Genomic DNA, 27,261 nt, shown 5'->3' with positions numbered 1-27,261 from the left:
CATATCATCAACTAATACCTCACATATATAGATGTATTTTTTGCACTTTATTTTTCAAGGTGCAGTTGGGCCCAGATGGCTCTGTAAATTGTGGCCTCTGTTCACACAGGATATATTTTGGCTAGCACTGGGCAGCCTGCCTGATCTAAGAGTATGGGCGTCACTACTAGGCTGTAACCCAGATGCTCTGCATCACCTGTGTGTGAATAACGCCGCATACAGATTATCTTTTGTGCACTAATAAACCAATCACCCCCTCCATGGATTGGTAGGTTGAGAGTGATTGTCTCATCGGTATTACTGCACCTGTGTTGCTGCCATCTTTAATCGTGTCCACTGCACCCTGATAGTGCATTTATTTGGAGGCCTTGGCAGGTAAGCATCTCTGCCTTTTTCTGGTGATTTTTTTTTAATTTTTGGAGCATTTATTTCTAAGGCTAGATTCACATTTGTGGTTGTGTCCGCAGCATTTCGTCCGCAACCGCATGCAAAAACGCATGAATGCGTTTGCGGACGATTGGCAAGTGCTATTTTCTCGGCGTATTTTTGAATGTACACAAGCCACACCCAATGGGCGTGTCTATGTAAATTCTTGCGTATGCAAACACAAAGCGTAAGCATGTGCTTGCATACGCCTGCGCTCCCAGACTGTAATGCTTTGTTTTGATGCACTCCGTCAGCAAGCATCCGCATGCATATGGCCGCGGATGCTTGACGCCCCCAAAATTGCAACATGTTGCATTTTCCGGGCCATGCCGCACCCCTGGGAACGACGCATGCGTACGCATCTGCAGACGAACGCATGCAAACACATGTCCATGCGTACACCATGTTAATGATAGGTACGCATGACGCATGCGGATGGATGCAGACGAAACGCTGCGGACACAACCGCAAATGTGAAACCGGCCTAAGTCCTCTTTATGTGTCAGTGAATTCTTCCAACTTTGTAATACAACTGGAGTGAGAAGGGCAGCACGGTGGCTCAGTGGTTAGCACTGCAGCCTTGCAGCGCTGGAGTCCTGGGTTCGAATCCCACCAAGGACAAAATCTGCAAGGAGTTTGTATGTTCTCCCCGTGTTTGCATGGGTTTCCTCCGGGTACTCCGGTTTCCTCCCACATTCTAAAGACACACTGATAGGGAATTTAGATTGTGAGCCCCATCGGGGACAGTGATGATGATGTGTGCAAACTGTAAAGCGCTGCGGAATATGTTAGCGCTATATAAAAATAAAGATTATTATTATTATAATCACACCTTTTTGTGACTTTCCAAAAAAAAGTTGCAATTTATAAATCTGGCTGGGGGTACAGATATTTTCTCACATTTTAAAAGTGCGAGAACTGCCTAAAAGAAAAATCTAATTTTTGTGCAAGAATAAGTAACAAAATTTGTGGGCATATTCAGAAGAAAACTGCTGCTAAAGCCTTAAATTCCCCCTAATAAGTGACCTTATCCCCATCTTACAACCCCACAGGGAGTCAGATATTCTGGTCTAACATCACTATCCGACCTCACAATTGCTCTTTACTTGACAGAGATCCCCCTCACACACTCCAAAATCTTATGGAAGGCTTTTCTGAGGGGTATGAGCCATGGTTTCAAAATGGGATGTCACAAGCTCATACAGGTGTGATGGTTGAATGTCCACATACTTTTGACTGCATTTTGTAAATTGTGACAAAACAAGTATGTGAGTGGGTAAGAACGGGATTTTTATCGGTTTGTCTGAATGACATTGTTCCTCTAAAATGTGCACAGTATTCATACAAAACATGACAGTGACACTTTACAAATAGGCTTTAATTTTTTATTTAATCTGAAAAATAAATAGTTTCCACATTTTATTGCATCCTATTCAAAAACAAAAGATACAACCCTGCAGTAATGTCGTTCACTAGCAGCACAGCCTGAAAGATGCCTCCTGCGTGCACCACCACAGACTGCCTGCTTACCCGCTTGTCCTGAGAGATGAGCAACACGTCATATAACACTGGGCTCTTCAATCCGATTGTTTCAAAGCTGTCGCCCAGGTGTCATTACAGGGGGCCGTGGGAACAACCCATCCACGGGGAATACTGCTGCCATCAGGATGGTCAGGGGGAACCAAGAATTGATCCCACTCGCATCTAAAAGGAAAACGGTGAAAATGTTGTTTCTGAACAAAAAAGTTTTGCTTTATTTTCTTTAAACTGTATTGTAAATAAAATGTTAAATGAACTAGAACTTGCTTAGGTGTCTTTAATACCTTTACGACACTTGACGTACCAATATGTCATTGTTGAATACAGGTTCTCGACCGATGAGGTATAGGTACATCATGGAAATTGTGAGCGGCACAAGAGCTGCACCTGCGCGATTACCGAGCCCAGGCGTCCACAGCCAGGAGTGGTGCCCGCACCATCCATGGCTGTTTAACCCCATAAATGCCATAAGTGATATCAACTGTAAAATAGGTGGATGGGAGCCCCCTCTCCAGTCCAATCGACGCCCCCATAATATCATCACGAGGGACCAATCGTCATCATGGCAACCTCCGGGTCCGCCAGCTACGGCAAGCCTCTTAGACCATGTTGAGAGCATTGTCTAAGAGACTTCTGACAGTGCAGTACTGACAGGTATAATGCACTGCAATGCATTATACCACCAATCAGACTAATAAAAATTAAAGTCCCATAGAGAGCCTAAGTAAAAAAAATAAATAAAATTGTAAAAATATTTTAAAAATAACATGAAAAAAATATTATACCCATAAATATGTACATTTATGCAAAAACAAAAATAAACCAGAAAAGTACACATATCTGGTATCCCTGGGTCCGGAACGATCCAACCAATAATCATACTGCTGAACAAAAAAATGGAATTAATGCAGTCAAAAGACTAATGTAAATAAAAATGGTATAACTGAGAAGGTCATTTGTCCGGCAAAAAACAAGCTTCCATACAGCTCCATCAGTGGAAAAATTAAATAGTTATAGCTCTCAGAACACAGCGATGCAAAAACAATTTTTTTCTATAACATCGATTTAATTGTGTAAAAGCGGCACAACATAAAAAAATGATATAAATGTGGTATGGATGTAATCATACTAACCCAAGAATTAAGCTGCCTTATCAATTTTACCACACGGAGAGCAGCATTTAAAAAATAAAAAACCCAAATACTGAATTGCTGTTTTTTTTATTCAATCTGCCTCCCAAAAATCAAAATAGAAAAAGATAAAAAAAAATGTTATGTGCCCAAACATGTTTAATCACTTATACTGCACAAGGAACATAAAAAAAAAAAAAATGAAACCAATTCTTCGCCTGCTGCTGATTTGTTCATTCTGCCTCCCAAAGATCGCAGCAAGGCTTGGCTCCCTTTTATCCTGCATTCTACGCTTACGCTAGGGTTTCCATGGAAAACTCTGAAATACGTGATTCAGACGGAACCACTGGCGGAAAATCCCCTATAATGAGGCGGATGGAGACACTGGGGACGCCATCTGACCTGTGATCCGGCGGTGTCTGTCTTTTTAAGCGCGCATAAAATCATGGTCCGCCACAGTTTTGTTCACCTCTGAAAAGACACCGCTGACAGGGGCCAGACGGAGTCCAGAGTAACTCAGCTGCCTCATTATATAGATTGAATCGCTCAGGGCATTCATCTGAATCACGTCATTCGGAAATTTAGATGGAAACACCGATTTAAGTGCTCAGCGTAGAGCACCTCGCCCCCCAAAAAAATCCAACAAAATTCTGCGCTCCCAAATCCCCCTCTCTTTTCTGAGCCCTAGTATGCTTAAACCACATTTAGCGCCCACATGTTTGGCATTTCTGTTGTGATGACAGCCCGCCAATTTTCAGGTATGTCTCCAGAAGCACAAGGTAGGCACAACGTACTGGGCACTGCAATGTACAGGCACTACAATGGCAGATTTGCAATTTTCACTCGGCAACATCCACTGCTACTTGTTTCATCCATGGAGTCAAATCATCACTGCATCTGTATATAAATTCCTAGAGAAGGTGTAAATTCCAAAATAAAGGGAGATTCTACTCTTCTGGCACTTAGGGGCTCTGTATATGAAGCCCAAACTATTGTACAATAATTCTCCAAAAGTCAAATAGCACTCCATCCCTCCTAAGTCTCGTCTTATGGCTATAAGCAGTACTGTACAGCCACTGCACAGCCATATATGGGGTATTTCCACTTTCAGCAGAAATCGTGTGAGAAATTGTGATGCCATGCTTACCCACTTCCCCTTGTGAAAATGTAAAATCTGAAACTAAAACAATATTTTAGTGGTAAAAATGTCATTCTTCTGTCTGAGCTTTGCACTGTGCGTCAAAAGTATATGGAGTATCAGCGTACTCGGGAGACATTGCACAACAAACTGTATCATTCAATTTCTCCTATTATCCCTTTTAAAAATTAAAAGCTTGGAGACAAAGCAATATTCTAGTGGAAAAAATGGTAATTTTCCATTGACTCAATGTTATACAATTCTGTGAACCGCATGAGGCTCAAAAATTCTCACTACAAAGCAATATTCTAGTGGAAAAAATGGTAATTTTCCATTGACTCAATGTCATACAATTCTGTGAACCGCACGAGGCTCAAAAATTCTCACTACACCCCTACATGAATTCCTTAAGAGGTGTAGTTTCCAAAATGGAGTCACTTGTGGAGATTTCTGCTGTTTTGGCATGTCAGGGGCTCTTCAAATGTGATATGTGTTCTGCAACCTATTCCAGCCAAAAGTGTGCTCCAGAATTCAATTGGCGCTCCTTCCCTTCCGAGCCCTGTGCCTCAAAAGTAGTATTCCCCCACATATGGGGTATTGGCGTACTCAGAAGAAATTGCACAACAAATTTTATGGCGCAATTTCACCTGTTACCCTTAGGAAAATGCAACTTTGGGGCTAAAGCAACATTTTTGTGGGAAAAATTAACATTTTCATTTATTCCTTCAACATTACTTTAATTGCTTTGAAGCACCGGAAGGGTTAATAAACTTCTTGAATGTGGTTTTGAGCACCATGAGGGGTGCAGTTTTTAGAATGATGTCACTTTTGGGTATTTTCTGTCATAAAGACCCCTCAAAGTCACTTCAAATGTGAGGTGGTCCAAGAGGAATTAACCTTGTCTGAACAACTGATGCAGGCCATCTCCTTAACCAGGACATCTCTAACTGGGAAGATAGAAGACGTGTACACTGAGGTGGGGCGTCTCTGACAAGATATGCAAGCCATGAGGGGCCGCATTACGGAGGTGGAGACATGGGTAAACCAGGTAGAAGATACCATCACACCTATGGAAGCCAAATTAACAAAAGTGGCAGGCTCTATGAATGCATGGAGGCAAAAAGCAGAAAACCTGGAGAACAGAATGCGTCGGAATAATATCCGAGTTATTGGGCTCCCGGAACGTTCGGAGGGTCAACACCCGGAGCAATTTCTGGAAGATTGGCTCAAAACTACTCTGGGAGATGAATTCTCTCCAACATTTGCGGCGGAGCGGGCCCACAGAGTCCCCACTAGGCCTCTTCCTCCTGGAGCCCCACCTAGACCTTTTCTGGCACGTCTCCTTAACTGCAGGGACAGAGATGTGGCTCTGCGTTTGGCACGGCAAAAAAGCTCCATCAAGTTCAACAACGCCACGATCTCAATTTTCACAGACTTCTCCATGGAACTTCAGAAACAACGGGCACAGTTCATGGAGGTCAAAAAGAGTCTCCGGGAGAGGAATGTTATGTACTCGATGATTTATCCGGCCCGGCTTCGAGTGGTCCATGAGGGTTCCACCCTGTTTTTTACGGATCCAGTGGAGGCGACTGAGTGGCTACGGTCCCACAAAGGGTCTGCTGCAAAGGAATCCTAGTGCATATATTGCTAGTCAGTACCTTTGCATTAATGGTCTGATTGGAGCTCTATCCGCAAGCGTCCAATTACCAACAATACCGGACACTGTGCTCAATGATGGTATCCCCTTGTTTGCTTCATGACGGGAGTATAAGACTTTGCTCCCATATTGTTTGTTGTTTATTTACTTTGTTTTTTCTCTATAGTGGTTTTATATGCTTTTTAGGTAAGATTCGCAGCCAACGACAGTTTTCATCTTTAGGTGATGTCTCTTAATTTTACCTGGGTAATGATATGCCCCATATTCAGCAGAGTAAAACATGGGGTCTGAGTTGCTATGTATGATATGGAATGTGAGGGGTATAAAAACTCCCCGGAAAAAGATTAAGGTTTTCTCGCAGGTTAGACACTATCACCCTCACATTGTGGGCCTGGTGGAGACGCACCTGACCAGGGATACAGTTCGGTGCGTGCAGAAGCCTTCGGTACAATGGTCTGTTCATGCATTCCACACTGAGAGGGGTTTCACTGTTGGTGCATAGAGACGTTAGATGGGAAGCCAAAGAGACCCAGAGGGATCCTGAAGGTCGCTTTGTTTTGTGCATGATAAATGCCAGGGAATATGTAGTCCTATGTGTCTATAACCCCCCTCCGGCTAGTATGCCCCTTCTTCAGAAGGTAATGAGGTTTGCCCTGGATTATCCAGATGCGGATGTTATTTGTATGGGAGATTTCAATATGGTTATGAACAACTGCCTTGATAAATTGAGATTGGATGATGGAATGACTGGGGGGGCCTCCGCTGACTACAACTTCGCTGTTTATGGGGGAGGGCGGGTGGCTGGATTTGTGGAGGATGCATCACCCTGACTTAAGAGAATATACCTGTCACTCGTCCACTAAACGCTCTCTGTCGCGCATAGATTACATATTTGGTTCCAGCGGTCTGACGATGTGGGTGCATAACATAGAGCATGGCAGTAGGGGGATTTCAGACCATAGCCCGATCATTCTTAAACTTAAATATGGACAATTAAACAATGGGATAGTTTGGAAGTTAAATCCTTTCTGGTTAAAGTTAATAGTGTCCCCCGATAGAACAATCCATCAGTTGCACTGTTTCATCGCGTCTCATCCGGATCCTCAAGATATTAATTGAGGGGCTTTCTGTCCTCCACGATCTCTTATATTAAGCAGGTAACCTCAAGGGAGGATGAGGAAATGGAGCGACGATTGAAAGACTCAGACTACATATATATCTAACCAAACTAGTGGCAATAGGATTGAGTGGTTGGCTGCCCAGAAGTTATACGCCCAGCGGATCGAGCGGCTGTCTGGCCTAAGCTTTTACTAGTGGTTCAGCCGCTCGATCCTTGTTCACATTCACGTCACTTGGCAAGTGAAAAGGTTTTAAATACTAGAGTAGGGACTGTCCCACAAGGGTTGCCGTGACATGGCGGGATGGCTTGTACATTATTTTGATCAAAATTATGTTTACTAAATACCCTTATTATTATTATTACCTTTATGCATTATTTGCAGTTAATTTTTTTTACTTTTTAGTTCAGGATATTTGTGTTTTTTGCTTTTTGTTTTCTCTGGTTAATGGTCATGTGTTAATATGCACTTACATTGTGCATACACATTAACTTACTTTTCTCAGTTCAGATTTGTTTTTTTATGCAGATTTTATTCATATGGTATGGCAGTGTCCCACTGTCCTACATTACTGGAAAGAGGTGACATCATTACTGTCATCCCTAGTACAAGCACCGTTCCCTCTAGAGCCACTGGTCTGCTTGTTTGGGGTATGGGATGAGGAGGTCAGGGATCGATAAAATGGGGTCTTCCTGCGTGAGACATTATTTATGGCACGGAATGTACTGGCACTACGGTGGATGGGAACTTCATGCCCTTCCCTTAAAATTTGGATTGACTTGGTGAATTCGACTTGTTCCATACGAGCGCACGTTATACCAAAATAGAGGATAAATAGGGTAAATTTGAAAAGATCTGGGAGGTGGAATTCCTCTCATCTTACCCTGCAAGGTTGAGACATCACATACGAGATAATATGCTGTAGGATACTAGGCTGCGAAATAGTAGATATTAGTTGATATAGTGGTAGTTGTAGTTTAGGAATTTCTGATTAGATATCATTATCCGAATAATATGTTAAAGGCTTGTGAGATTTGATCGATATACATGTTTTACAATGAATAGCCAACTGTCCTTTGCGCATGCTTGGAATGTTATGTACATGCTATCTTGTATTTAAATAAAAAAAAAAAAAAAAAAAAAAAAGAATGTGCAATTTTTCGGCTCTATATTTTATAGTGGATGGAAACATGTATGCTCTGTAAAAAATGCTTATTATCATAGGCCAATTGTATGTTGTACATCTTTTATGTCCTGAAGTTCAATAAACGAATTTAAAAAAAAGAAAAAAGAAAAAGTGAGGTGGTCTCTGAAAAAAATGGTTTTGTAAATTTTGATGGAAAAATCAGAAATCACTGGTCAATTTCTAACCCATATAACGTTCTAACAAAAAAAATTATGTTTCAAAATTGAGGCTGATGTACAGTAGACATGTGGGAAATGTTTTGCTACGTCATCTGAGAGCCACATAGTATAGGAAAAAAGACCGTGATTCCAACAATGCATCACTTTGTTTACTAGGTGCCACAGTTCAGAGTTTTAGATGGAGAATGAAAGCTGCCCCAGCCCACACCACTACAGCTTTCTGTGTACACTGACCGTGAGCTCTTTATCAGAGGAGGTCGGACCAGGGCTCACATGCACTGCAGTTCAATATTGATATGGTCATAATCTCCTGATGATAAAACATTCATTGTATGGAAACAACAGAACACAGCCTAATAAATGACACATCGCTGAAATATATGTCTTAACCCCATTCAGCATACTGTTCTCAGATTACATAGCAAACACCTGCTGTCAAGTTCCCTACTAGGGGTTGGACATTGACTTTAAGGGTAGCTATCTATAGGTAGCAGAAGTTAGAACGATTTCTTCCTTCTGGACGAGAGCTGATTTGAATACTTTATCCTACAGAACGTTGTCTGGTAGATTCCCTGCAACAAGGTATAATGATAACCAGGGCCTTCCATGACCTGTGTCAAAACCAAAACATATAAAACACCCATAACCTAAAATTTCACTCAACGTATTCACCATTACTACGCCAATCGTGTTTGATGCCTATGTGCTGGGTCCACGTAGGATCCATTCAATGCAGATTATGTCAATACTTGCAACAAAAAACAGTGAACCACATCTCCAATGCCAGTCTAGGCACATAAACAGGGCTCTGGAGTGGGAGTCATGGAGTCGGAGCCCATTTTGGTGGAGTCAGAGTCATGGAAATTGAGGTGTCTGAGGTTTGGCTTACTGACTCCACAGCCCTGCACATAAGGATGTGCCACTATATGTAATGTCTAAGAGACTCACCGGATTTGGACGAGGGACACGACAGAGTGCTCAGCTTGCAGGTAATACTGTCGAAATGGCTGCAGAGGGTGCAGACTGGGCAGAGACTCTAAGATAAATGAAGACATGAGAGTGAGATGGTCCCAATACAAACGCCATCATACATTGATACTTGTTACCAGAGATCTTTTGTAATAAGGAATACAATATTGTTGACATAATTGCTAGAACAGCCATGGTTATCCCATATTACAATGCATATTTCTGCTATAATGCAACGTCCTGCCAAAAGAATATTTGACCCTCTCGCTGATCTTCTGTTGACTATTGACTATACAAATGTAAAACTTCACTCAAGATCAGATGTGAAAGAAATGACTGTAATTGTGTATTTTCAGGCAGGAAGGGAAAAAAAAAATAAAAAATCCCCGTGCAAAGAGTAAGAGGCCTGACAGTCACCGACCTGCGTCACCAAACAGTATGCAGTCTAGCTCTCGCTGCTTCTGCAATGTTTTCTCCTTTTCCTTCTTCAGTCTCTTGTCCTTCGCTCTCTGCCGCTCCTCCTCTTGCTCTCCTTCCACTATGACCCTCAGAGTCTTCTCTTCTGCGTCGTATAATGCACTTCGCTTGTGAACCATCGTACGAAGCCTGTTTATGCGATTTGTGAATGTTTCGTCGGCGGACGGTGGTGGACAGACACCTGGAAATAAAGCTGTGATTAAGGATCGGTTGGAACAGAAGCTCATTAAGTGCAGAGCAATCAAACAATTAATGAAATATTTCTAAGGTGTCATCTGCCTATCTTAAGAAAGGACTAAGAAAAGAAACTTCACAAAGACCTAGATCCCTCCTACCTCTCCTTCCAGCAGCTTCTTTTCTTAATTTACGAAGTTTCTCCAAAGACTTTAAAACATCGAGCATTTTTTTTACATCATTTTGCTTCTTCCTCACCTCCCCCAGTACATAGTCAGCAACGGCTTTCAGCTCTCGTTCCTGCAACGAGCAAGAATAGGATAAAACAAAAGTCACAAGAAAAATCAAGAAGAGATTTTCATGCTAACATAAAATAGGTGATGATTGTGCAGAAAAGTCATAGTAAGGCCTCTTTCACACATCCGTTTTGCGCCGTCAGGCAAGATCCGGCTTTTTTTTGTAAAACCGGATCCGGCGAAATGCAATGCCAGATCCGGATTTTCCCCATTGACTTGTATTAGCGCCGGATGGCATTGTGGTTTGTCCGTTTTTTGCCGGATCCGGCTATTTGGCTCATTCCAGCGTCTGGAAAAAACGGCTACTGTAACGTTTTTTTGTCTCCGGCGAAAAAGCCAGAAGCACCGGATGCGACGCTTCCGGCTTTTTGCCACAATGAAAGTCTATGGGCACCGGATCCAGAAAAAGACGGATCCAGCCACCAGATCCGTTTTTTGAAGTCTGCACATGCTCAGATCCAATTGGCCAGCCCCCAGGAAACAGATATAACCTGCTAGACGGATCCGGCAGAAAAACGGATCCATTTCTACAGTTCTCCAAAATTTATGCCGGATCAGTTTTTTCTAAAAATAGCCGGATCCTGTCTGACGGCAAAAAACTCATGTGTGAAAGTAGCCTAAGGCCTCTTTCACACGTCCATGTCTCCGGTACGTGTGTTGACAGTTTTCACAAATACCGGAGACATGTATACACGTCGACCCATTCAAATGAATGGGTCTGTACACATGTCAGTGTGTTTCCACGGCCCGTGTGTCCGTGGGCAAAACATGCTGCAGCACGGATGGCAAAATGCCTTTTCTGGGCAGCTGCGGGCTGCTGTTTTTAGGCTGGGGGGGCCCTATATCCATGGCCCCTTACCAGCCTAAGAATAACAGACCCCAGCTGTGAGCTTTAGCTGTGAGATACATGCTACTGTGCAGCCGCCGCCAGTGCCATTTTGCTGGCTGCAAATTTTTTTTTCTAAGTCCACAATATTATATGAAATATGTAAAATAGGAGGTAGATCCCTGATGGATCAGTGACCTGTCATAAGCCATATAGATGCATATGAAAGCAGAGCACCACATAAAGAACCCCCCACAGGTCGCCTCGGAGAACAAAAATCTCATTAACTGAAAATTAAGCTTAAACAACAACTACAAGACGGATTTCATCAGCCAAGGTAACATTTTAATCAGTATAATGGCGCCGACCTGTCAGTGTCTGTAGGTTACTAAGCACATTCCTGCTGACAGGGTCCCTTTAACAAGCAACTCTATAATACAGCGTGTGAAATAAGTATTGAACACGTCACCGATTTCCTAAGTAAATATATTTCTAAAGGTGCTATTGGCATGAAATTCTCACTAGATGTCGGTATCAACCCATTAAATCCACACAGCCGAAGAAATCAAACTATAGATGTCCATAAATTGAGTTCTGTGTAATGATGAGAAATGACACAGGGGAAAAAGTAATGAATTTTTAGAAATACATTAATGCTGGTTTCACATTTGCGGATGGAGGTGCTGCTGAGGGTTGCGTACTTCCTCTGTGAAGCTCTGCCCACCGCCGCACCTCCACCGGTCGGCTTCACCTATGTCTGCATGCGGCCTGAGTACCTATATTTAACATGGGTACACAGGGCCATGCGGATGCCTCAGCATGCGTTGTGTTGACAGTGCGGCGACCGCAACAAAATGCAACATGTTGCGTTCGGCGCAGGTTGTCGCACCGTCAAAACGACGCATGCGGAGGCATCTGCATGGCCCTGCGTACCCATGTTAAACATAGGTACTCAGGCCGCATGCAGAACGCATGCATAGGCGGAGCTGACCGGAGGTGCGGCGGTGGTTCACGGAGGAAGTACGCAGCCCTCCATCCGCAAATGTGAAACCATCCGTGCTTAGAAAATTGGTGACGTGTCCAATACTTATTTCCCCTGCCATACATAAAAGGCAGCGGCTACCAAATACACTCACTGACCATGTCTAAGGTCGCTAACCGCAGAGCTAAATCTATCCTAACATGTTACACGGACAGCGATTTCAAAGTGCACGGAATAATGAATTTCTCTCCGGTTCTACGGCAGAGAAACACTACAGGAAATTGGGAACGGGGGCTACAATTTTTAGGTTGGGCGACTGTTACTACAAGGGGAGTTCTATTGTAACATACTGTTTGGAGAGCAGAGGAAGGCAAAATAGCAAGTGAAGTAACGGGCTAAACTCTCACATCCCTAGTGCAGCGTGGCCCTCCAGCAGGTCATTGCTAGCTCTTAAACATTTTTAATTGTTCAAATCGGACTTAAAGGGTTCTTCCCGACATAATAAATGATTACAACTGCAAAGTGATTGTTAAAACAATAAACTGCAATTTAAAAAGGGATTTTTTCATTTTATTCTTTACTGCATAGGATACCGGTAGTCTATCAGCGAAGGCCAGTGTCCTAGGCAAGGAGTGCTGCGCTTACCAATAGAGCTTGGGTACCACTGCGCTCCTCCGATGCTGCAGATGCAAAACTACCCATGCTTGCTGCATGAGAGAGGACACAGTGCGGATAGCAGGACGTCTATGTTGCTGGTTTGCACTATCAAGTAGAAGTACTCCCCTACCCCAGCCCTCTGGAAAGCAGGAGGCCAGGAATCAGGCTGCGTTCACATGTCGCTTTTTTTTGCGTTGGTTTTAAAACGCGAAAAATAAGCATCCCATACAATCCTATGGGATTCCGCAATGCTGTGCTAATGCTGCGTTTTTTTTCCGCAGCGGAATCGCTTCGTGGTAAAATACGCAGCATGCTCATTAATTTAGCGGAATCGCGGTGAATCCGCCCACATAGGAATGCATTGTTCTGCTTACTTTCCGCATGTGGCTGTGTCCACCATGCGAAAAGTAAGCAGAACATTTGCGGATGGTACCCACGGTCCGGAGGAGAGGAGACTGTCCTCCGGGCTGTGGGTACCATATCCCTGTAAAAAATAGAATTAAAATAAAAAATATTGTTATTCTCACCTTCCGGCGTCCCGCGCAGCCTTCCCGCCTCTCTCCACGCTCCCGGCATCTTCCGGTCCCAGTAATCCCCTGCAAGAATGGCCGCAATGACGTCGCGGTCTCGCTGTTATTCGCGATGACGTCGCGGAAGTGCGACGTCTCGCGGTCATTTGCGCAAAGGATTACTGGGACCGATAGATGCCGGGAGCGTGGAGTCGGGAAGGCCGCGCGGGACGCCGGAAGGTGAGAACAATTTTTTTTTATTATTTTTTACATCCTATCTTTTACTACTGATGCTGCATAGGCACTGTTTGACGAGTGTCACCAACCTGTCAATCAGTTCTCCAAGCGATGCTCCAGATCGCTTGGAAAACGCTAGCATTCTGCAAGCTAATTACGCTTGCAAATTGCTAGTTTTTCCGCTGGAAAAATCGTGGGAATTTAAAATGCAATTTTCCCGTGGAATGGAATCCGGAATTCTTGCGGTAACTTCGGCAGGAATTCCGCTACGTGTGAACTTAGCCTAATGGAAATTGTGCACTCCTGAAGATTTAGATAACTCCTGCTCAAATGCAGCAGAAATCTTGTATAATGATCCTATATATCTGGATGGCGGCATTCAGAAATCCATGTGCTTACTGTCCAAACTACATCACTGAGATGGACAGACTGCCAGTTGTACAACGTTCTACAACAAATATGCTGTATCTGAATCCAACCTATTTTCACTAAACCAGGTACCGAGAATGGAAACACTACGCAGACACCCACCCGTTTCTTCTCCTCAACTTTCTGGATACACTGCATCCTCCACAAGTCAATCCTAGCCTCCTTTTCCGCAGATCGCTCCAAGGCCTCCTTTTCTTCCTCCTCAGCTACTTGTCTCCTGCGCTGCCAGCGAAGCCTTTTCTTGTGTACTAGATCTAGTTTCCTCTTGACTCCCTGGATATAGCCTGGCTTCTCCAGCTTCCTCAGTTTCTTCTCCAAATCTACCCGAATATCTGCTGCCTTCTCATAATCGCGTGTCCATGGCTCTCCTCCCTTGTCATGACTTTCCAAAGCCTGGCACAAGGTGTCCAGCTGGGATACCAATCGAAGGGCGCTGTGTAGCAGCTCACGTGCTTCTGCTACCGAGTGCGCCTGAACCGCAGTAGTCTTGGATGGAGGTTCCTTTCTCCGACAGGATAAGAAGCTGGACAGCCAACGCCCAAAGACGTCTTTCTCTTCAGGTCCACCTTTCTCCATTGCACATTCCTGCCTGTCCAAACACATGAAGCTATCCTGAATATACGGGGTGGGCTGAGAAACAAATGGGCCACCATGCTGCAGCAACAAGTTTGGGTCTCTCCGTCCATCTGGTATCCCATGCTGAAAAAGAAAAGGTGCATCACGCTCAAAATTGCCACCAGCAACCATTCCTGAAGGCATCAGAGGACCCGGACTTTGCTGGTTTAGAAGGTGGTGATGAAGATTTGTGTGGCCCTGAGCACTAGGGACCCCCAAATCACCCTCAGCTGATTCACAAAAAACAGCAGCGCCTACCAGTGGGTGGGCAGCATAGGAAGGATTGGGGGGATGTCCATGCATTGGTGGTAAATGACAGAAGCCCTGCTGTGGGTTCTCAATATACGGAGTGCTTTGCGTGGGTGCAGGCTGGATGCCCGGGGATGGCGCCCTGTAGTTGAAGGCATTTGGCCCTGTATGGGGAGGCGCCCTGTAGTTGAAGGCATTTGGCCCTGTATGGGGAGGCGCCCTGTAGCTGAAGGCATTCGGTACAGTAGGGGTGTTTGGACTATACAATCCAGGCTGGGACGGTCCACAGGACACACTGGGCTGCGGCCCCTCACTTTGCAGATTACTTCCGCTGTGCGGGCCGTCACGCTGGAAACCTGCAGGTTGTCCGGCGCTATGAGAATACTGAGATAATACTGGATCTGGACCTCGGAAACCTCCAGGACCACTTGTATAGAAATCAGGGCGCTCGCTTCTAGGTGGGGACCCCTCCGAATACCTGGGGAGCTGATCAGATACGTGATGCGGCCCCGACTGGCTTATAGGGTCCCGGCTGCTTGCATCTGGAGGACCTGCAGGTAAGCACTGCTGGGGTCTTCCCCCCAGTGGGGGCTGTAATGTGCCATGATACAGCGGGGGCTCAGCTGGGGGGTGCATTATGCCACCATTGCCATAGTGGTCGCCAGCTCTGTGCAGGGTGCCAGGCCCCATGTGCTGTGTCCGCCCTGCCGCCGCCGGAGGATGAGGTATGCCGGGCCTCGGGCCCCCATGTGGGAAAACGGCCGGCCGAGGGGGACCTCCCGGAGGTAGCGGCCCCTGCGGTGTGACCCCTCCCCGGCTGTCTGTGGACTGCGCTCTCTGCTCCGGCCCGTCCTGTGCGGCTCTGTCCGGCGGCCCAGCATCATACGGAGGCCGGATCTCCCAGGGGCCGGCCCGCTGTGCTCCGCCGTCCGGATAGTACTCCCGGGGACGCGGCTCTCCGTGCTGCTGAGCCCCGCTCCGTAATGGCGGATACTGCGGGAACCTCTCAGGACCCTGGGTCGGGAAGTCACCATAATGGGGCCTATCCCACGTCCCGGCCACCGGCGGCAGCTGCCTCCTCTCCATGACAACAAGGAAGTGGGGAGGAGGAAGCGGGCAAAGCAGCGACAGGCGGCAGCGGAATGGGCGACAGCGACACCGTGCGGAGAGGAGGAAGCGCTGCCTTGTATCAAAACAGACGTGCTCAGAAGTGACATCCGGCGGCGGGAGAGCCGCACTGCAGCTCAGTACAGTGATTACTGCACATCATTCAATTTCAGTAAGGCTCATCACCATCCCAGTTCTCTGAGCAGCCACACAGAACTAGTCCCCTACACAGAACTAGTGCCCCCACACAGACCTAGTGCCCCCTTCACAGGACTAGTGCCCCACACAGACCTAGTGCCCCCTTCACAGAACTAGTTCCCTTAGTGCCCCTACACAGGACTAGCGCCCCCACACAGACCTAGCGCCCCCTTCACAGAACTAGTGCCCTTAGTGCCCCTACACAGACCTAGTGCCCCCACACAGACCTAGTGCCCCCTTCACAGAACTAGTTCCCTTAGTGCCCCCACACAGACCTAGTGCCCCCTTCACAGAACTAGTGCCCTTAGTGCCCCTACACAGACCTAGTGCCCCCACACAGACCTAGTGCCCCCTTCACAGAACTAGTTCCCTTAGTGCCCCTACACAGGACTAGCGCCCCCACACAGACCTAGCGCCCCCTTCACAGAACTAGTGCCCTTAGTGCCCCTACACAGACCTAGTGCCCCCACACAGACCTAGTGCCCCCTTCACAGAACTAGTTCCCTTAGTGCCCCCACACAGACCTAGTGCCCCCTTCACAGAACTAGTTCCCTTAGTGCCCCCACACAGACCTAGCGCCCCCTTCACAGAACTAGTGCCCTTAGTGCCCCTACACAGACCTAGTGCCCCTACACAGACCTAGTGCCCCCTTCACAGAACTAGTTCCCTTAGTGCCCCTACACAGGACTAGTGCCCCCACACAGACCTAGTGCCCCCTTCACAGAACTAGTTCCCTTAGTGCCCCTACACAGAACTAGTGCCCCCACACAGACCTAGTGCCCCCTTCACAGAACTAGTTCCCTTAGTGCCCCTACACAGGACTAGCGCCCCCACACAGACCTAGTGCCCCCTTCACAGAACTAGTTCCCTTAGTGCCCCTACACAGAACTAGTGCCCCCTTCACAGAACTAGTTCCCTTAGTGCCCCACACAGACCTAGTGCCCCCTTCACAGAACTAGTTCCCTTAGTGCCCCTACACAGGACTAGTGCCCCCACACAGACCTAGTGCCCCCTTCACAGAACTAGTTCCCTTAGTGCCCCTACACAGAACTAGTGCCCCCACACAGACCTAGTGCCCCCTTCACAGAACTAGTTCCCTTAGTGCCCCTACACAGGACTAGCGCCCCCACACAGACCTAGTGCCCCCTTCACAGAACTAGTTCCCTTAGTGCCCCTACACAGAACTAGTGCCCCCTTCACAGAACTAGTTCCCTTAGTGCCCCACACAGACCTAGTGCCCCCTTCACAGAACTAGTTCCCTTAGTGCCCCTACACAGAACTAGTGCCCCTACACAGGACTAGTGCCCCCACACAGACCTAGTGCCCCCTTCACAGAACTAGTTCCCTTAGTGCCCCTACACAGGACTAGCGCCCCCACACAGACCTAGCGCCCCCTTCACAGAACTAGTGCCCTTAGTGCCCCTACACAGACCTAGTGCCCCTACACAGACCTAGTGCCCCCACCACAGAACTAGTTCCCTTAGTGCCCCTACACAGAACTAGTGCCCCTACACAGGACTAGTGCCCCCACACAGACCTAGTGCCCCCTTCACAGAACTAGTTCCCTTAGTGCCCCTACACAGGACTAGCGCCCCCACACAGACCTAGCGCCCCCTTCACAGAACTAGTGCCCTTAGTGCCCCTACACAGACCTAGTGCCCCTACACAGACCTAGTGCCCCCACACAGACCTAGTGCCCCCACCACAGAACTAGTTCCCTTAGTGCCCCTACACAGGACTAGTGCCCCCACACAGACCTAGTACCCCCTTCACAGAACTAGTTCCCTTAGTGCCCCTACACAGAACTAGTGCCCCTACACAGGACTAGTGCCCCCACACAGACCTAGTGCCCCCTTCACAGAACTAGTTCCCTTAGTGCCCCCACACAGACCTAGTGCCCTTAGTGCTCCCTCACAGTACTAGTGCCCCTACACAGGACTAGTGCCCTTAGTGCTCCCTCACAGTACTAGTGCTCCCTCACAGTACTAGTGCCCCTACACAGAACTAGTGCCCCTACACAGAACTAGTGCCCCTACACAGGACTAGCGCCCCCACACAGACCTAGTGCCCCTACACAGGACTAGTGCCCCACACAGACCTAGTGCCCCCTTCACAGGACTAGTGCCCTTAGTGCTCCCTCACAGAACTAGTGCCCCACACAGCCCTAGTGCCCCTACACAGGACTAGTGCCCCACACAGCCCTAGTGCCCCTACACAGGACTAGTGCCCCACACAGCCCTAGTGCCCCTACACAGGACTAGTGCCCCACACAGACCTAGTGCCCCACACAGACCTAGTGCCCCACACAGACCTAGTGCCCCTACACAGGACTAGTGCCCCACACAGACCTAGTGCCCCACACAGACCTAGTGCCCCACACAGACCTAGCGCCCCTACACAGGACTAGCGCCCCTACACAGGACTAGCGCCCCCACACAGACCTAGTGCCCCCTCACAGAACTAGTTCCCTTAGTGCCCCCTCACAGAACTAGTGCCCCTACACAGGACTAGTGCCCCTAGTGCCCCTACACAGGACTAGCGCCCCCACACAGACCTAGTGCCCCCTCACAGAACTAGTGCCCCACACAGACCTAGTGCCCCCTTCACAGAACTAGTTCCCTTAGTGCCCCCTCACAGAACTAGTGCCCCACACAGACCTAGTGCCCCCTTCATAGAACTAGTTCCCTTAGTGCCCCCTCACAGACCTAGTGCCCCTACACAGGACTAGTGCCCCTACACAGGACTAGTGCCCTTAGTGCCCCCTCACAGAACTAGTGCCCCACACAGACCTTGTGCCCCCTTCATAGAACTAGTTCCCTTAGTGCCCCCTCACAGACCTAGTGCCCCTACACAGGACTAGTTCCCTTAGTGCCCCCACGCAGACCTAGTGCCCCCTCACAGAACTAGTGCCCTTAGTGCTCCCTCACAGTACTAGTGCCTTTAGTGCTCCCTCACAGTACTAGTGCCCCTACACAGGACTAGTGCCCTTAGTGCCCCTACACAGGACTAGTGCCCCCACACAGAACTAGTGCCCTTAGTGCTCCCTCACAGTACTAGTGCCCCTACACAGAACTAGTGCCCCACACAGGCCTAGTGCCCCCTTCACAGAACTAGTTCCCTTAGTGCCCCCACACAGACCTAGTGCCCCCTCACAGAACTAGTCCCCTTAGTGCCCCCTCACAGACCTAGTGCCCCACACAGGACTAGTGCCCCTACACAGGACTAGCGCCCCACACAGACCTAGTGCCCCTACACAGGACTAGTGCCCCATACAAACCTAGTGCCCCCTTCACAGGACTAGTGCCCCCTTCACAGGACTAGTGCCCCCTCACAGAACTAGTGCCCCCTTCACAGAACTAGTTCCCTTAGTGCCCCCACACAGGACTAGCGCCCCCACACAGGACTAGCGCCCTTAGTGCTCCCTCACAGTACTAGTGCCCCTAGACAGGACTAGTGCCCTTAGTGCTCCCTCACAGTACTAGTGCCCCTACACAGGACTAGTGCCCCCCTCACAGAACTAGTGCCCCCTTCACAGAACTAGTTCCCTTAGTGCCCCCACACAGGACTAGTGCCCCCCACAGACCTAGTGCCCCCTCACAGAACTAGTGCCCTTAGTGCTCCCTCACAGTACTAGTGCCCCTACACAGGACTAGTGCCCCCACACAGACCTAATGCCCCCTTCACAGAACTAGTTCCCTTAGTGCCCCCTCACAGACCTAGTGCCCCTACACAGGACTAGTGCCCCACACAGACCTAGTGCCCCCACACAGACCTAGTGCCCCCACACAGACCTAGTGCCCCCTCACAGAACTAGTGCCCCCTTCACAGAACTAGTTCCCTTAGTGCCCCCACACAGACCTAGTGCCCTTAGTGCTCCCTCACAGTACTAGTGCCCCTACACAGAACTAGTGCCCCTACACAGGACTAGCGCCCCCACACAGACCTAGTGCCCCTACACAGGACTAGTGCCCCTACACAGACCTAGTGCCCCCTTCACAGGACTAGTGCCCTTAGTGCTCCCTCACAGAACTAGTGCCCCACACAGCCCTAGTGCCCCACACAGACCTAGTGCCCCTACACAGACCTAGTGCCCCTACACAGGACTAGCGCCCCCACACAGGACTAGTGCCCCCTCACAGAACTAGTGCCCTTAGTGCTCCCTCACAGTACTAGTGCCCCTACACAGGACTAGTGCCCTTAGTGCCCCTACACAGGACTAGCGCCCCTACACAGGACTAGCGCCCCCACACAGAACTAGCACCCCCACACAGACCTAGTGCCCCCACACAGACCTAGTGCCCCACACAGACCTAGTGCCCCCTTCACAGAACTAGTTCCCTTAGTGCCCCCTCACAGAACTAGTGCCCCACACAGACCTAGTGCCCCCTTCATAGAACTAGTTCCCTTAGTGCCCCCTCACAGACCTAGTGCCCCTACCCAGGACTAGTGCCCCTACACAGGACTAGTGCCCTTAGTGCCCCCTCACAGAACTAGTGCCCCACACAGACCTAGTGCCCCCTTCATAGAACTAGTTCCCTTAGTGCCCCCTCACAGACCTAGTGCCCCTACACAGGACTAGTTCCCTTAGTGCCCCCACACAGACCTAGTGCCCCCTCACAGAACTAGTGCCCTTAGTGCTCCCTCACAGTACTAGTGCCCTTAGTGCTCCCTCACAGTACTAGTGCCCCTACACCGGACTAGTGCCCTTAGTGCCCCTACACAGGACTACCGCCCCCACACAGAACTAGTGCCCCACACAGACCTAGTGCCCCTACACAGGACTAGTGCCCCCACACAGAACTAGTGCCCTTAGTGCTCCCTCACAGAACTAGTGCCCCTACACAGAACTAGTGCCCCACACAGGCCTAGTGCCCCCTTCACAGAACTAGTTCCCTTAGTGCCCCCACACAGACCTAGTGCCCCCTCACAGAACTAGTCCCCTTAGTGCCCCCTCACAGACCTAGTGCCCCACACAGGACTAGCGCCCCACACAGACTTAGTGCCCCTACACAGGACTAGTGCCCCACACAAACCTAGTGCCCCCTTCACAGGACTAGTGCCCCCTTCACAGGACTAGTGCCCCCTCACAGAACTAGTGCCCCCTCACAGGCCTAGTGCCCCCTTCACAGAACTAGTTCCCTTAGTGCCCCCACACAGACCTAGTGCCCCCTCACAGAACTAGTCCCCTTAGTGCCCCCTCCCAGACCTAGTGCCCCACACAGGACTAGTGCCCCTACACAGGACTAGTGCCCCTACACAGGACTAGCGCCCCACACAGACTTAGTGCCCCTACACAGGACTAGTGCCCCACACAAACCTAGTGCCCCCTTCACAGGACTAGTGCCCCCTTCACAGGACTAGTGCCCCCTTCACAGAACTAGTTCCCTTAGTGCCCCCACACAGGACTAGCGCCCCCACACAGGACTAGCGCCCTTAGTGCTCCCTCACAGTACTAGTGCCCCTAGACAGGACTAGTGCCCTTAGTGCTCCCTCACAGTACTAGTGCCCCTACACAGGACTAGTGCCCCCCTCACAGAACTAGTGCCCCCTTCACAGAACTAGTTCCCTTAGTGCCCCCCACACAGGACTAGTGCCCCCCACAGACCTAGTGCCCCCTCACAGAACTAGTGCCCTTAGTGCTCCCTCACAGTACTAGTGCCCCTACACAGGACTAGTGCCCCACACAGACCTAGTGCCCCCACACAGACCTAGTGCCCCCACACAGACCTAGTGCCCCCACACAGAACTAGTGCCCCCTTCACAGAACTAGTTCCCTTAGTGCCCCCACACAGACCTAGTGTCCTTAGTGCTCCCTCACAGTACTAGTGCCCCTACACAGAACTAGTGCCCCTACAAAGGACTAGCGCCCCCACACAGACCTAGTGCCCCCACACAGACCTAGTGCCCCTACACAGGACTAGTGCCCCACACAGACCTAGTGCCCCCTTCACAGGACTAGTGCCCTTAGTGCTCCCTCACAGAACTAGTGCCCCACACAGCCCTAGTGCCCCACACAGACCTAGTGCCCCTACACAGGACTAGCGCCCCCACACAGACCTAGTGCCCCTACACAGGACTAGCGCCCCCACACAGACTTAGTGCCCCCTCACAGAACTAGTGCCCTTAGTGCTCCCTCACAGTACTAGTGCCCCTACACAGGACTAGTGCCCTTAGTGCCCCTAGTGCCCCTACACAGGACTAGCGCCCCCACACAGAACTAGCACCCCCACACAGACCTAGTGCCCCCACACAGAACTAGTGCCCCACACAGATCTAGTGCCCCCTTCACAGAACTAGTTCCCTTAGTGCCCCCTCACAGAACTAGTGCCCCACACAGACCTAGTGCCCCCTTCATAGAACTAGTTCCCTTAGTGCCCCTACACAGACCTAGTGCCCCTACACAGGACTAGTGCCCCTACACAGGACTAGTGCCCTTAGTGCCCCCTCACAGAACTAGTGCCCCACACAGACCTAGTGCCCCCTTCATAGAACTAGTTCCCTTAGTGCCCCCTCACAGACCTAGTGCCCCTACACAGGACTAGTTCCCTTAGTGCCCCCACACAGACCTAGTGCCTCCTCACAGAACTAGTGCCCTTAGTGCTCCCTCACAGTACTAGTGCCCCTACACAGGACTAGTGCCCTTAGTGCCCCTACACAGGACTACCGCCCCCACACAGACCTAGTGCCCCTACACAGGACTAGTGCCCCCACACAGAACTAGTGCCCTTAGTGCTCCCTCACAGTACTAGTGCCCCTACACAGAACTAGTGCCCCACACAGGCCTAGTGCCCCCTTCACAGAACTAGTTCCCTTAGTGCCCCCACACAGGACTAGCGCCCCCACACAGACCTAGTGCCCCCTCACAGAACTAGTCCCCTTAGTGTCCCCTCACAGACCTAGTGCCCCACACAGGACTAGTGCCCCTACACAGGACTAGCGCCCCACACAGACCTAGTGCCCCTACACAGGACTAGTGCCCCACACAAACCTAGTGCCCCCTTCACAGGACTAGTGCCCCCTTCACAGGAATAGTGCCCCCTCACAGAACTAGTGCCCCACACAGGCCTAGTGCCCCCTTCACAGAACTAGTTCCCTTAGTGCCCCCACACAGGACTAGCGCCCCCACACAGGACTAGCGCCCTTAGTGCTCCCTCACAGTACTAGTGCCCCTAGACAGGACTAGTGCCCTTAGTGCTCCCTCACAGTACTAGTGCCCCTACACAGGACTAGTGCCCCCCTCACAGAACTAGTGCCCCCTTCACAGAACTAGTTCCCTTAGTGCCCCCACACAGGACTAGTGCCCCCCACAGACCTAGTGCCCCCTCACAGAACTAGTGCCCTTAGTGCTCCCTCACAGTACTAGTGCCCCTACACAGGACTAGTGCCCCCACACAGACCTAGTGCCCCCTTCACAGAACTAGTTCCCTTAGTGCCCCCTCACAGACCTAGTGCCCCTACACAGGACTAGTGCCCCACACAGACCTAGTGCCCCTACACAGCACTAGTGCCCCCACACAGGACTAGTGCCCCCACACAGACCTAGTGCCCCCTCACAGAACTAGTGCCCCCTTCACAGAACTAGTTCCCTTAGTGCCCCCACACAGACCTAGTGCCCTTAGTGCTCCCTCACAGTACTAGTGCCCCTACACAGACTAGTGCCCTTAGTGCTCCCTCACAGTACTAGTGCCCCACACAGGACTAGCGCCCCCACACAGAACTAGTGCCCCCACACAGACCTAGTGCCCCTACACAGGACTAGTGCCCCACACAGAACTAGTTCCCTTAATGCCCTCACACAGACCTAGTGCCCCTACACAGGACTAGTGCCCCTACACAGGACTAGCGCCCCCACACAGACCTAGTGCCCCCTCACAGAACTAGTGCCCTTAGTGCTCCCTCACAGTACTAGTGCCCCTACACAGAACTAGTGCCCCCACACAGACCTAGTGCCCTTAGTGCTCCCTCACAGGACTAGTGCCCCACACAAAACTAGTGCCCCCACACAGACCTAGTGCCCTTAGTGCCGCCACACAGGACTAGTGCCCCTACACAGGACTAGCGCCCCCACACAGACCTAGTGCCCTTAGTGCTCCCTCACAGAACTAGTGCCCTTAGTGCTCACTCACAGTACTAGTGCCCCTACACAGGACTAGTGCCCCCACACAGGACTAGTGCCCTTAGTGCTCCCTCACAGGACTAGTGCCCCTACACAGGACTAGCGCCCTTAGTGCTCCCTCGCAGAACTAGTGCCCTACACAGTAGTGCCCTTGGGGTACACCATTGTTGGGTTAACTGATTAAATACTCCCTCGTTTAGCTCCCACTCATTCTGCTGAGAAAGTCTGCCACTTCTGGTGACCCTTCAGGTGGAGCGTGGAAATGAGGAGTATGACTTTCTCTGCCCATTAATATATTTGCCCAGTGCTAGTGCCTGTAAGAGCTGGCCTTTCAAACGCCCCTGATGCTGGAGAAAGGAGACTGTCGTGATGTCTAAAGAGATCTTCCCATGTTGATCTCTGAGAATGTTCTGGCACTGCTGGAGCATCTCCCACACTGCTCTAAATTCTCTGTAGTTGGATGACCTCCTGCGTTCTTCTTGTACCTTGAAGGTATTGACCCTCTAATTCTGCTCCCCAGCCTAGTAGGCTTTCCTCAGTAGTAATCCGGACGAATGGGGATAGGATTGTAATAATGAGCAGGTGCTGAGGATCTCACCACGGAACAGAGACAGACCAAAAGTTAAAGGGTTTATTTACAAGGATCAGATTCTCGTCGCAGGGAGAAAATAGCAGGGAATAAATTGGTAATATAAGTGTATAAACAGTATATGGAAGCTAGGACAAGTTATCAAACAGTCAAGCAGGACAACGGTAATGAACGGGTATTCTTGGAACTTATCAGTCTGATGAGAACTTGCTTGAAGGGTCGTCTTCTCCAACGTAGGTGCCGTCAGCAGCGGCACTTGTAGTCTCTCTAGGTTCTGTAGGCTCTGCAGTCTCTATTAACCCACAATCGGGGTCTTGGGGGTTACAGCAGAAGGCAGGGGGGACACTAGGCAGACTGGGTCTCCCCTGCTCTGAGTCTTTGCTTTAATACTAACAGTCTCTCCACAGGAACAATGCTCAGTCTCGTGTTAAGTCTCTCAGCAGGAATCAGGGGCTCTGTGCTATCACCGCGGGTACCAGGACTGCGCGCGCCGGTCACTATCTTTGCACGGTCAGTGGGGCACACTTCTCTAGCCACTGAGGACTCCGCTTCCACATACTCACAGACAGCAGTATCTACGTCACGTCCTTCTGTCTGAGGCCTCTGACCGAGAGTTCCCTCTCCTCTGGTGTGCGCAGCTGCATCCTGCTCTGTCTCCTGCACACGCTGCTCTGAACTCCGCGCACTGGGCTTTCGCGCCCTCTGCCCATCCTGCTTCCTGTCCCGGTCTGAAAGTCCCCCCTCCGGGAAACCTGCTGTCCAGCTATATGGTTTCGGACACGGAGTAGCGGAGGCAACCCCCCTCTGACTCTTCTTGTGCTTCACCCCCTTACAGGATCCACGATATCACTCCAGGAGTTTTAATCAGAGACGTACACCATGACAGGGAGGATCTTAGATATGTGGATATGCTCACTTTCTTGCATAGCCCAGACGAATGTCTGTTCTAGGCTTACAGAATTGCTTTCTGCAGCCCGCTGGAGTAGGCCTGACTCCACCACCTGCTTGGAATGCAAGATATCATCAATCCTAGGATTATCATAGCGTTTCTGATCAATACCGCTCTTTTCCTCTGAAAGGATCAAATCTGGTTTCTGATTTCTTCCCTTGTTATATGGGGTAGAGAGGATATCCTGCAGTTCGAGTCAATGAGGACTCCTAAAAATATTTTCTGCTTGTCTGGTTGTAGACTGTACTTCTCCCAGTTGATGCACCACCCTAGATTTTTTAGCATGGGGATAGTCTGGGCCAGATGCTGTTTGAGATGATTTCCAAGTCTGCCACCAAGAGATTGTCCAGGTATGGGATAACAATTATTAATTTCTTTCTCTGGAAAGCTGCCACCTCCGTCATTATCTTCGTAAAGATACGTGGTGCTGAAGACAGGCCGAATGGTAGACACTGGAACTGGTGGATTATCCCCTGATATTCCAGTGCAAATTTCAGGAATTGTTGGCAGGCAGGCTGATTGGCCACATGATAATATGCGTCTCATATCTAGAGTGCACATTACTGAATTGCTCCCTATTTATTGAATAGTTGTTTTATCGTCTCCATCCTGAATGTTTTGTACCTGACCCACTGATTTAGGGGCTTTAGGTTTATGATGGAACTGTATTTTTCTGATGGCTTTTTTTTTTTTATTATAGAGAAGAGAGAATAATGGCCCTGTTGGGTTTCTGAGAGAGGTACTGGACAGATTGCCCCGGGTACTAGTAGATCCCTGACATCTCCCCAGAGTCTTTTTTTAAGGAGGATGGGGATTGAGACATAGTGATAGTGAGGCAGTACTTTTCTGTCTGTGTTGTAACCTTCCCCTTTGGACATGGTTTACATGTATTACGTGCGATTCCATAGCGTTTATAAATGTTAATGTGTTCGTTTACTGCAATGTGAATGTACTTGATATGCATTATGTACAGAATTAGGGGTAGAATAGAAGGTAGCAGTAGCATAGGTGAATAGTGGGGGTATACTAGAGATAGGGAATGGGAGTGTTAGAATAGCATGGTTGGCATTAGTTTTCCAGCTGGGAGGGGTTACAGATGGTGCAGTACAGAGCAGTGGGCTGTAGTGAGGGACTTCCTTGCTTAGAATCAGTTGAGATGCAGTAGTAAACAAGGACAGTCGGATAGCCATGGGGATAAGGTTGCTTTGGCAAGAAGGGGTCCCAGGCTGAGTGGCATGCAGGCGGTCACCAGCTTAAACGGAACCGTTCCCAAGAGGATCCGGGGCCTACAGCCAGGGCAAGGCGAAGCTTAGATGGCGAGCCTTTTTCCTTTTTGAATCCGGAAAAGGAAAATGGAAGGAAGCTGATGGGCCTAAAAGACATGGACAGGACAGGGATTGTCTAGGAAGAGCAGTGATTGCCAGGATGGGACAGGGATTGTCCAGGAAGAGCAGTGATTGCCAAGACGGGACAGGGTTTGTCCAGGAAGAACAGTGATTGCCAGGAAGA

The 27,261-nt window shown here is 49.4% G+C and overlaps 1 protein-coding gene across 1 annotated transcript; it reads right to left on the bottom strand.

The window, feature by feature from the left end:
* Positions 1-1,797: 1,797 nt before the first annotated feature.
* PDCD7 (programmed cell death 7) lies at positions 1,798-15,962 on the bottom strand. The gene is made up of 5 exons (XM_073568848.1): positions 14,032-15,962; positions 10,155-10,293; positions 9,764-10,000; positions 9,322-9,409; positions 1,798-2,130 (listed from the first exon to the last, which is right to left on the bottom strand). Exons 1-5 carry the CDS (start codon positions 15,877-15,879, stop codon positions 2,004-2,006), a joined length of 2,439 nt encoding a protein of 812 aa, XP_073424949.1. The 5' UTR covers positions 15,880-15,962; the 3' UTR covers positions 1,798-2,003.
* Positions 15,963-27,261: the final 11,299 nt, after the last annotated feature.

Source organism: Dendrobates tinctorius, unplaced genomic scaffold (genome assembly GCF_039654945.1).
Source record: "Dendrobates tinctorius isolate UK_male_01 unplaced genomic scaffold, ASM3965494v1 ptg000022l, whole genome shotgun sequence".
Classification (NCBI taxonomy): domain Eukaryota; kingdom Metazoa; phylum Chordata; class Amphibia; order Anura; family Dendrobatidae; genus Dendrobates; species Dendrobates tinctorius.
The sequence above is the reverse complement of the archived record's forward strand: the minus strand, read 5'-3'. Positions and strand labels throughout refer to the sequence as shown.

Coding starts and splice junctions, on each gene's coding strand:
- PDCD7 (XM_073568848.1), bottom strand. CDS start 15,879: ATGGAGAGGAGGCAGCTGCCGCCGGTGGCCGGGACGTGGGATAGGCCC. Junction 10,294..14,031: donor AAGTTGAGGAGAAGAAACGG/GTGGGTGTCTGC, acceptor TGCTCGTTGCAG/GAACGAGAGCTGAAAGCCGT. Junction 9,410..9,763: donor CATACTGTTTGGTGACGCAG/GTCGGTGACTGT, acceptor CATTTATCTTAG/AGTCTCTGCCCAGTCTGCAC.